The 12,490-nt window shown below is 39.1% G+C and overlaps 1 protein-coding gene across 3 annotated transcripts in view; it reads right to left on the bottom strand.

Annotated features, from left to right (window-relative positions):
• KCNK10 (potassium two pore domain channel subfamily K member 10) overlaps positions 1 to 12,490 on the bottom strand; it is a 57,953-nt gene that overhangs the window by 11,431 nt on the left and 34,032 nt on the right. For all 3 annotated transcript variants that reach the window (XM_058421036.1, XM_040067532.1, XM_040067533.1), the window contains 2 exons: positions 12,056 to 12,173; positions 9,215 to 9,375 (listed from right to left, as the gene is read on the bottom strand). In XM_058421036.1, coding sequence (XP_058277019.1) covers positions 9,215 to 9,375; positions 12,056 to 12,173 — 279 coding nt within the window. The remainder of the gene's footprint in view (positions 1 to 9,214; positions 9,376 to 12,055; positions 12,174 to 12,490) is intronic.

Genomic DNA, 12,490 nt, shown 5'->3' with positions numbered 1-12,490 from the left:
GTGTCACCTCTCCTTTCAGAGAATGCTCCCCCAGTATACAGTACTACTAAACCAAAAATAGCACTGGAACACTTGCTGCTTCACAGTGAGCTCAGATGGTTTTTCCATCTTCCAAACTTTTCCTTTGCTGAATTCCTGACAAATCTCCCCAAGGCTCCAGGCAAGCTGGCTAACTTTTTGGCTAGATGACCAATGGCACAGTTTTAGAGATAATGTAATATATCTGCATGGAAAATTCTGTCCTCATCTAACCAAAAGGCTCTATATTTTGGAGCAGAGAAAACACATTTCAAACAAAACACATTTCTTTATTATTTCTTTTGTTCCCTTCACTTACTCTTAACTCTGTGCCCTTCTCCATGCTGCCAACTATTCTCAGAACAGATTGTCTCTGCCTGTGTACTAATTAAAACAGCTTGTCTTCTAAATCATTTTCTCCAGACCAAAATATTTTAACACTAGGAATGACAGTCTTTGTACTTAAGCCATAAACCAGAATATCACCTTTATCATCTCACAGACATTTGATATGTCCTTAGTCAAAATACATTTGCAAAGCTAGTGTAGATGGTGCAGTCATAGGTTCACACTGCTTGTCTTTCAGCTAAACCAAATGAAAGCCAGTCCTGGTCCAGAGCCTGGCACACACCTCAGTAGGTGTGATTCCCTTCGCTCCAGGCTATGTGGAAAGACTGGCACAGCATCAGCTCATAGAGCTCCGTGGTCACCAGTGATTTGGTCACATCAACCTCTTTGCTGCCTGTAACAGTCACTGTGGATGTCATTATAACTTGTCCTAGCTCCTTCACGTTCAAAATGAGACTGAAACTAAATGTATTTTAAATATCACTGACTTGGACATAACACCTAAGAGCAATACAACAATATTTTGTTCTTCTCTATTCTCTGACACTGCTGGTTCCTGCCAGCTCCGACAAACCCACCTCAGGGCACTGCTGAGCCACTGAGATGACGTGGTGGCACCTGTGGCAAAGTGTGTTTGAGAAAGGGCAGGAAGTCTGGACAGGCAGAAGACAATGGAACTGAGGAGAGACCAAGGGAAAAACAAGGTCAGGTGAGTGGGAGCTTCTCCATGGCAACACAGGTAGTGCAGCCCATGGAGGACCAGCAAAGTTCTCCCATGGAGGACTACAAAGGAAAAGAGTTAAGAACAGCAGAGAAACCACTGTGTTCTGACCCCAACCCTTGTGCCATTTGCTGCTGCACCAGAGGGACTAAATGTGACCCCCATGGGTGGAGGTGAGGTGTCTGGAGTGAAGTGAGCCTAGGAGTGAAGCTGAGCTTGAAAAATGGGGAAGAAAGGCATTTTGAATGTTTGTGGGAATTTTGTTTCCAAACATTAAACTCAGTAATTTTTTATGCTAAATTTCAATAAATTAATTTGAATTCCACAAGTCAAGTTTGTTTTGCCTGTGAGAATGTGTGGTAAGTGACTTTGCTGTCCTTAATTTGACCCATGAGGTTTCTCAGAGAACATTCTATTGTTCTTCCCATGTTCTCTCCATCATTGTAGGTGAGTGAGCAAATGGCTGTGTGGGTGCTTGCTGCCAGCCAGGACCTACTCACCACAGCAGTGAAGAAGACAACACTCCTTGAAAACAAGCAGCAGAATTATAATATATATTAAAATATAGATGATGTTTCAGACACCTCTGTGGGTCATGAAAAGGGGGTTGAACCATTCTACTGGATATGGGCTTCCCTTATACTCTAGCCTCTTGGTGCCTCAGTTTTATTTTAGTTCCCATGTTTTATAAAGGATGCTGCTATAAGAAGGTGCAGAATCCATCCTCTGCTTTTTAACTGTAATAAGTACCAGAAAGAAGACAGATATTAAACGCTATAAGCAGTCACATTTATTACTAAGCTTAAGAGAGACAATCCTGAGCTCAAACAAGACACAGGTCAGAGTAAAGAAGGGTTTCTTTTTGTTTTTACATAATTTTTTCCCCATTAAACCACATTTCTGTGGGGTGTTATTCTAGACCCAGATGGAATATGCAACAATCTTCTCAGAGCAGCAGTTTTCTCTAATGTCATTTTTGTAAATCTCTGTGCATGGATCTTGCTGCAGTCATGATGTGAGTACTGCACATGAACATACAGAAACACTGGCTCAGACATTTTCTAGTCTTGTTATACCCCTTTCCAATCTTCTTTCTCTCGCTTGAAAGCACACCTAAGGTTTTCTGATATGTACCCACTAATTTCTGCATGTTGCTTATTACAAAAATTAAAATTATGGTCCCAAACGTCTGTTATGGCTGATCTGTATTCAGCCCAAGGGAAAAGGGAAGAAGCAAAAAACCAAATTGAATAAGAGGAATCCATGTATACATACGCTTTTCTCAAACACTGGAGCAGAGAAAGGACAACAGAGGTTGATGTCATAGACGTAAGCAATTTTACAGAGGTGGGATTGGTAATGTATTGCTCCTCCCTTCCCTCCTTCAACTCACATCTGAGTTACACCTATATTCCCCCACCCAGAAAGTGCAAGAATGGGTTAATAATGATTGTTCCACAGAGCTTCCCTGTACCTGAATGGATTTGATCTTGCTATCCCTTGTTTAACATCCTCACCATCAAAGACCAGAGGATAAGAACAAAATTAGCAAAATGTCTTGTGGTGGTGCAGAACTGTTTTATTAGGTTTATATAAGAAGTTTATGTTATGGTTCATTTCACTGTATCCCCAATTCTGTAACCCTTTTATGTTGTCTGTATAATAAGGTGTTTTGTGTCAGTCCTCCCACTCCTCACCTGACTTGTTACATCCCCTCTGCCCCAACCCCCCTCTCTGGGGCAGCTGTCTATCACTTTGAGGAGCCCTCCCAGGTTGCAAAATCTCAGGGAGAGGGCTTCAGGTGATAGGCCCCCTGGGGGGAATTCCTTTAGCTTTGGATTTTAGTGGTCCGAGGCTTGGGGGTGGGCACACCTTGTTACCCCCTGAATCCCCTGATTTGTTGTCTTGTTGTACCCCCCCTGGAACCACTCCCCCGCTTATGAGGTGGCAGAAGAACTCTCTCAGCCTCTCAGCTGCTCAGCTCAGAGCTCTGAGCCTCTCTGCTCCTCAGCTCTTGAGCTAATAAACATCTTTTAACCTGCTAAGCTGAGAGCCAGCCTTTTCTCTTCTGCCGCTGTTGCTGTCACGACACTATTGGTCCAGCTGCTGAGAAGCCGACCAGCAGGTAAATAGCCTGCGTGCCCATCCGAACTGGGAACTTCTGTGGCTGTGTTGACTTGAGCTAGCCGGAGGTCAGCTCCCGCCCAGTGCTGGACGGAACCAGACACAATGTCTGCTACACTTAAGTTGCTTTCTTTAAAGGGAAATTCCTGTAAGCACCACTAACTAAATTAAATACCCAGTTAGAGGGCCTATAATGTCAAAATCTGGGATCCATAGATGTTCTAATTAGAATTTTAGTACCAGCTTACTAGTACTTAGAAAAAAGTACTAGTAAGTACCTTTTTGTGTAGCTCAAATATAATAGAGGGGGTAAGCGATCCAAAGAATAAACCAAACATACTCAAGACAGTGGTTTAACATAAAACAGAATTCAGAGACAAATTTGTCACTAGTTTATGAGGAGTCACCACCTGAAATGAAGTCACACCGTCACCACCAAGCCTACAAGCACCCCTATTTTAACTCTGCTCAGGGAAATGTGACTCTTAGAAGGATCTTTAAGGTGTAACAGGCAAAAGAACTGATTATGAGCTGAGATTGTTTACACGCATTTGTTCTGGGTTGTAAATCACCTCTGATCACTGATTTTTGTTTTGGTGGAAATGACTCAGCAAATTGTTAGGCTGAGGTCTGAACCCTGAACTTTCAGCTCATAAACCTTGTATAATTTTGGAATAATACTGTGAATGTGCAACAGTAGGTTGAATTTCACACCCTGACCTGACAGCTCTGTCCAGAGACAGGATGCCAGCAGATGGCAGATGGATCACTACATCAGACAGTTACTCTGTGGAAGTTGTTAAGCAAATATATATATTTAATTTCATTTTTTTTCCTTACAGAAAATCACAGTAAATAACACTATATTTATTTATTTATTTATTTATTTATTTATTTATTTATTTATTTATTTATTTATATTTATTTATTTATTTTTATTTATTTATTTATATGGATATATATAAAGTTAATATCCTCAGTGTGTTGTTTTTAGCAGCTGATGTAATAAAACACTGATGCTGGCTAGTAATGTGATGTAATTAAGCAAAATAAAAGAGATTGTCTTGAACAAAGCAAATTCATGAACAGAGGGGAGACTATGAAAAAAGACTGTATTTTTGAGTGTTCCTCCTCTACACAGTTACTGTCTCATACTAAGTTTTTTTCCCAGATTCTGTTTTCCATTCATTTTCAGGGAAGGAATTCCTGTCACTTTTGCAGTAAGACATCAGAGAAGTCAAAAATATCTAAAAAGGAGTTGAATCTTTAAGTGAAAGAGTAGCTAGGGTTGATCAGATGTATTCAGAAAGGCAGACAATAATGTTTAGGAAAGGTTGACTTTGACAGGTGCTAAAATAAAGCTTTCCACCAGCTCAGTGGGACTACCCTTACTGCCACCCCATCCCTATCTGCCAGCTACTTTTCCTAGGACAATTCCAAGATTAGGTAATGTGCACTGCTGTCTTTCAGAAAAATAGTAAGTGTAGATCACTTTCACAGCAAGTCTCTGAAAACTAGAGTAAAACATGTTCTCTAAGCTGAAAACCTGAAAGACAGGTAGCAGTTGTGTCTGTACTGACAAGTCCCTGGTTCAGTGATGCACAAGTTGCTTACAGAGGCATTGCCTCTCTGCACAAAGCAGTCTATTATCAGTGATGCAACCTTGCCACCCCTGATGTCTCTGGCTGCTTGCTCACATCCCAGTATTGCAATTCACAGTCTACCAGCTGTGCAGCCAGACCTGTCTTCTGTGTCCTGCTGAAAAGCAGAGGAGTGAAAACAGCAACCAAGCTCAGGAACTGCTCACATTGGCTTCACCTCAGAAGACAGAAAATCCTGGAGTGCTCTCAGAAACGCATTGGGCCCAGGCTGAATTCCTGCATCTGTACTAAACTGCAAGATAAGGGAAGATCATTCAGGTTATGCTAAACCCATCTACTTCTGGTGAGAATCTAAACACTCATTCAAGGTTTGAAAAAAGACTATCCGAATTGGCCTATATTTAACTCATGGCAATAGCAGCTGCTGCGTTCTGTAACAGTGTACTCTGCCTATGGAGTGCTTTCTATCTTTAGATGCTTGCAGACACTGTGTGTACAAAGCAAGCCAAAAGAATGGGGCTTTGTTCTACTGTTTATTATAGAAACATTCACAGGTTGTTCATAAGATCCCTCATCTATGTAAGCTAAAAAGACTATGTTTATGGCATTATGTCACCTTGAAATGCTTTTTTCATTTCTGTTGTGTCTGGAAAGTTTCACTGGGTGAAAATCTATTAATAAAAATTATCAATTTTTAAAACAATTTTGAGTGTATATGTGCTTATATGTGGTCTGGGAGGGCTGATTCATCACCGGACCCAGAAATTGGATGCTTGTGACCAGTGTATATAGTGAATCTGGTTGCCTTGTACATATTCGTTCCCTGAGGAATCACACTTGCATGCATGTGAAAACAGACTGAGACCCAGATTCTGCCCTAGATTATTGAAGATGGAACATGCAGGAATAATCGGAAGCTGAGAATACAGAGCTTTTGTGTGGGGGAAGTTTTGGTTTACATCTCTGACCTGGTTGATGCTTATTTACTTGTATCAAATATAATCATTCCAGTCAGACAGATGGCATAAACTATTCAATATGTGGTGTTTGGGACAGCATCATCCTGCCAGTGCCTCCATTTCCTAAAATGGTACATGAAAAGTTCCATTTTTTAGAAATAGAAACTATTATTTTGTAATGAAATATCTCCAGCCCTACCTACTCATACATGAGTAGTTGTTTTCCTGGCTAGTTACACATTGAAATAATGATAACATTTTGGATTAGATGAGTGGTGGCATGTGCCCAGCTCCTCTGCTGAAATATTCTGTCAATACTGTTGGGGTAGTGTGTAGTTGATAAGAGCAGAATTTTTTCTCACTTTATGTAGTTCAAATTGTTCTTAAAATTCCCACAGAATGCGTGGGCTAGTTACTGCAGTAGCTACATGTGGGATTCCTAGGCTCTAATTTGTGAAGTTAATTAAGGTAGGGTTGGTGGGGCTCTGCACAGGTCATGTCAGAAGGCAGCAGAAATGCACTAGTACAAGTCCTCGGGGAGGAATCCTCCTTCCATCTTTCCAGATATGTCAAGGAATACCAGAGGCAAGCTGTCCCTAATGTGGCATGGGCTCCATGCTCACAGATACACTGTTGGATGGAGCAAGAGACCTGTTAGGGAAATGCTTTGGGTGAGAGGACTGCGGTGACAACAGAAAATTCTTCCTCTCCTTCCCACCTGCCAGTGTGTGCATACTGCATCTTATCTAGCTTCAAAAATTATCCCAACCACAATGTAAGATCAAGTTGCCTTCAAGTCCCTTCCACCTGTACAGGTAATGACAAAGTTGCAAGGATTTCCAGAACTCTCTGCTGCCCTGACACCAGAGTGCAACATTCGTAAGAGTGAACAGCATTTAAAAAGGCAACTGGATACATACAGAAGAAAGAGTGCTGAGGCATATGAACATGGAAATTTGATGCATTATACACATGATAAGTTTCTTCCCATTCTTTTCACAGGAAACTGGATTGTTCCATATTGCCTCCAATTTGTGAGGACAAATAATTCAGGTAGCTAGTTTGCGCTCTCCCTAGAGTGTTGATGCACTAAATGACTCAGCCAGCTACCTCCAGAAGATTTGTCAGGCACACCACCCAAAGTTTTATTAAGTTTTTCAGTGGTTTTTTAGCCCATGTTTGTTCCTTTTAGTTAAGTAGTAGTTTAACTACTTTCCTAATTTTTCTGTCCTCTCTTTAAAGGTGATAACAGATTGTTTTACACCCACGAACATGCTGAATATCCGTTCATTAAGGAGATGGTTACAAAATAAGAAACAAGAGTTACACATTGAATTAAACTTTGCTGAGTGCTCAGGATTAAATCAAGAACTGTTATTCTACAGGAGGCTTCATCTGATTAGGTCCAGATATTTATGATGCCAAACAGTGTAAATATAATGTGATAATAAATTACATAATTACTAAAATGATAATGATTATATCCTGCATATGCCAAATGCCATGTAAATAATCACTTAAAATTAAACCACTGGTATTAAGACTAGTTACTGAGATGCAGGTAAATTCTAAACTCTATCAGAAATATTTCAAACAGCTGAAACTCATTACTAAGAGTAACAAAAGAAATTGTGTATAACCCTGCTCACCAATTCACAAAATAATAGATGTAATGAAATGTAATGAATTTATGACAATCAAAATAAAAGGAATAAACACACATCTTGGCTAAACAAGAAGACCACAATCTCTAAATTCCTTTGGAAGCTGACAAAATACCAAGGAGGAAAACAAATACTTTGGATGGCTATAAGCAACAAGCAACTGCATAAACTCAAGAAAATGTAGGAATATTTTGAATACTGAAAGAACTCACATGATGTGCCAAAGGGCTATATTCTGTATGAAACATTAGTATCAGCAAACATCCGTGAATCCTAAAATACTTCAAGTAAAGCATGTATTATGCTTTAGCAGGGAAGCTGGACTAGATGATCTCAAGACATCCCTTCCAGCCCCAGTTATTCTGTGATTCTCTGATTATTTTAATAATAAACTATCATACCAACAGTTTAATGGTCTTGTCCATGTCACTCAGAAATACAATACTCAGCTGACAATTAATCAAAGACTTTCTGACTCTCAATCCATATCATTACTTCAAGATTGTCATCTTTCTTGGACAGAAGCAGGCTGGAATGTTCAGAGATTCCATTGAAGTGAAGCAGGTGTAATAAAAAGACAAAAAATAAACTAGAGATCTTAGCTGTATTTTTGCCAAACTGAACTGAGACACTTTTCAAAAACATTATTTTCCTTAAATGAAAATATAAGCCTTTTGAAGTGCTCTCCAGACAGGCATGTACATGCTTACTCACCCATAATCACTAGTCACCTTTTCCTACATTTATTCTGATATACTATTTATGTCTGGTCTGGGACACCTAAAAGTCATTTAATAAAAATGGAAAGTGCTCATTCTTCAGTCTAATACTTAATTACTTCCTTTCAAAAACAGTTACAACTAATTTGCTCTCACCTGTGGGAATGCTTTAGAAAGAGATGTCTATGAAACTAACCAGCTTGACAGCTTTTCATCCACTCCATCCCTGGAAAGACTTACCTTCAGTATGCCACTTCCAAAGGAAGTATCACAGAGGTCACCTCTAGAAGTTGTGCCTCAAAGAGAGAATCCCTGAAGTGAACCACTAGCAAGTTAGCAAAAGAGCATTTGCCAGGTCTGTGGCACTGCTTGTGAAAGAACTGCTTACAGCAATTCAGACTCAAAAGCAGAGGGTACTGGCAACATAAAGGGAAATTACATATGAGGAAGTCTAAAATTTAGGGTGGGGTGTCTTCATGGCAGGCAGGGCAGAGAATGATCATGATTTCAGCTAGTGGGATTACAGCAGTTTTTGCAGTAGAGCTGCAGATCTACTCCAACATCTGGTGCCCTGCACTGAAGGCATATCACTCAACAATCTCTCTTCCCAGGTTCACATTCACAACAGCAATCCTGCTTTCCAAGTCTTTAAGCCTGTATCAGTAACACAGTCAGAACCTACTCCACATCCCTGTTCCTTCAGGGAGCCATTACCTTCTCTCCATTTCCAACTAATAGATGTACATATCTAAAGCAACTTGTGTTGTTTTGAAGACAGTTCTACAACAATTCCTTGTAAGGAAACTAACTTTGGAGATACATTCCCTAGCAATACCCTCAATAAGGAATTTCAGACTCAGATCTATAACCCCTGCATCATCATCTAGAGAAGTCTTTTTCTCTCCACTGAATACAGAGATCGTTACAGACATTAACTATCACCTCAGCTAAACATGTAAATGTTTCATGGTGTCCAACATGTAAAAAATGCCACAGGCAATAGCAACAAAATTAAGAGCAGGCTATACAACACAAGCAAAAAAACTGTCAGTGAACTTACTCTGAAAACCTTTTCCACCCTTGCAATACCCTTCCCAAAGATGGTTCCAAGTTGATCTCCAATCCCAGCAAGCAAGAAGCCAAACAGTGGAATCCCAAATAGGGCATACAAGATGCAGAAAACCTTGCCACCAACAGTGCTTGGGGCCATCTTCCCATACCCTGAGGAGAAAAACAGTTGTCAGACTCTCAGAACTGTATACACAGTTTTTTAAAAAACAAACTAGTAAGTTTTTAAAATGGCTCTTCCTGCAGGCATACCTTTGTTCCACCTACAACTCCTATTTATAGACTTTCAATGACATGATGCCACTTCCTGGCCAAGCCACCCTCTGTTATTCCATTTTTCTTGAAGCCTCAGTTACCCATCTTTTCTGTAGATTCAGTCTGTCTGCAATTGCTGTTTGCTTCATTGATCTAGCTGATGTCACAGCACAAAAATCCCTCCATGCTGGCCTGGTGCGTGCATTCTGTTGCTCCTCTTGCCCTGTGCCAATGGTTTTCTGACAGGAGTGTGATCCACCTGACAAGGCTCATTTTCAGTGGCTGGCTCATACTTTCCTCAGCCCCTCATCATACTTACTAGTTGCAGCCTCCAAACTGTACCAACACTATGCAAATCTGCCCTTGAATTTTATTTTTTTTTTTTCACTGAAGCACTTTGACTCCAGTAGGCATGGTATTTCTGTTAAAAATGTTAAAGAGAAAAAAACAACAAGAATTGTGACAGTAATAATTGCACCTTTTTTTTTAAGATCTGGTATTTTAATTGAAACTTCATAGAGATTTTGATTTTAACAATGCATAATTACTTAAATATTAAAAATTATCACACAATCACAAATCACTGATGCAAAAAGCATCCAGAGAGGAGGAAATCTATGAAAGTGTCAGGTCCTATTCCTGTTGGGTAAGTGACACTGGCACCAGACATATGTCTCTGTCATGGGATAGTTCTGAAAGAACTATGCTGACATACAATAATGCATGTCCCATAACCTACTGTCCTTTTCACAGGTGCGTCCATCATCCCAGATTTCTCCTAAAATTCCATGGAAGTCTAGGTTCCATGGGCCAATGGATTGAGATTAACCAGGTAATCTGCTGAGTTTCTGCCTAAGAGGAGCCCTAACAGGCCTCTGGTGAATAAACTAAAACCATTTTCATGGCCTGAAAAAATACACAGAATTTAGGCAGCCTATAAAAATCTTATTCATGGAGAATTTAAAACAAATATGGGCAAAAATACAAGGTCTTTTCAATAAGTTATTTAAATAGCAGATGCCAATGAATATGCCTGCATAAACTATGCCTACATAGTGGCATTTATTTAAAGAGTAATTCAAAAGCTTCTCACTTGGGTCTATTGAGTAAACAAATATTAAAGGAGGGTTTTCTTACGTATGAATCAGAAATGTTTTCTTTCTTGCTGCCCGCTGGTTTTATGCTACCATCAAAAATACACAGTAATGTAGCTTAATATAGAGGAACACAGATTGTACACTCTATACAATCACTCCTTCCCCCTCACTTTAGCAGCAAAGAAAAGGCAGAGCCAAAGGCACAGACTCTACTGTTAGAGATGAACACCACAGCAAGATTTTCAACAGCCACAGGAGTTTTTTGTTGTTTTTATTGTATCATCTCCATAAAAAACCTACAGAACTTAGTCAGATTGTCACACTTTATTGAAGGGTCATGTGATTAGCAAGTTATTTGTCTGTACAATCACCAGTGTGTCCATCACAGCTGTAATGTGGAGAAGCACTTTATACAATATTCAAAGTAGAATAATGCTCATAGAAAATGTAAACAAAAATCAACAATTTCCCAGTGATTTCCAAATAATTGGATCTCTTGATTTGATTATTATGACAGCACTGAAATCAAGCTTAAAATTATAAAACTACTGTATAATTGTCAGCAGATTAACTTTATCAACGTTATTGGTTTATTCTCTTTTTCCTTCGGACCATCTTCTGAAACCCAAGCTTGTTGAACATTCTTCAAGAGAAGAACTGGCTCAGAGAGGAGAAATTAAAAACCTTGGCTTGTCTAAGGTCAACATTCAGAGATCAAATACTAAATACATTGAACACAATACATGGGGAGAGAGATGATAAGGGCCTGAATACTGATCTTATTGAAATTAGTAGTTCAAGAAAAGTGAATGGAGCAGTTCAGTATACTCTTCATCTAATACATAGAAATGTGTTAATAGTCAAGGCCATGAATTTTAGAAAGAAAAAAACATAGTGTTGTTTTTTTTTGGTTGGGGTTTTTTTACACGATGTATCATTTGTGGAAATCCTTCCAATTGTTAGTATGAAAGCAAATAAGAATTTTACAAAGGATGTAATAGTTAGGAGAATACATTTCCACTTACGAGGAGTAGGGTATGAGAATAAATTCTTCTATCAAACTTCAGAGCATAAGCCAAAATTAATTGATGTACTTAGGAAGAAAGTTACATTTCTGGGCAAATTCATCTATAATATTAAAATCCAAATTCCCAACAGCCATAAAATATTTGGTACAGCTTCATGATCTTTTTAATGAAAATTGAGACCAACTACACCTACATCAAGAGCAGGGTTATAAAGCTTGCATGAGTGTTACCTGTTTTCAGCTCAGAATTACTATTTTATTCTAATTTTGTAAACAGCTTCTAATGCTTATCCAAAGACTCAGTGCCCTTGAAACATGCTGGAGTCATGTCTTCGGCTAACAGAGGAATACAATTCAGCTACTTTATTTCTTTGTTGTCTACCTTCCTCAAATTTATTTCATTATCCATGTCTCAGCATGACTATGTATTTAAAAAAATAAATAATAAATATACCTATAGTTGTGATGACTGTTCCAGCAAAGAAAAAGGCACCTCCAAGGTCCCAGTGACTGCTGCTGTTAGAGGAATTTCCGATGGGACTGACTCCTGCGTTATCAGCATCAACAGCATGCTGCAAAGAAAATACAAAAAAACAGCATTATGCATGCTTATCATAGGCTATGCAAGCTGGTATAGGCTCCAGGGGGACCATGGAAACAGCTTCAATTTAGGTTTTTAATATGTGCTCAACGTATAGTAGCCACTTCTGTACACATAAGTTGAATTTATGACTGAATTGAATATGCATTAAGGTGGAAGAAAGATACAATTCATATACAAATGACAAAAGATACAAAGCAATTGAGAAGCAGAGGATCAACACCACAAATTCATCCATAAATATCATTCTTGTAGCAACTACTGCCAAAGGAAAATTTGCTCAATAGG

Source organism: Hirundo rustica, chromosome 6, assembly GCF_015227805.2.
Source record: "Hirundo rustica isolate bHirRus1 chromosome 6, bHirRus1.pri.v3, whole genome shotgun sequence".
Taxonomy (NCBI): Eukaryota; Metazoa; Chordata; class Aves; order Passeriformes; family Hirundinidae; genus Hirundo; species Hirundo rustica.
This window is presented reverse-complemented; position numbering and strand designations above follow the sequence as displayed.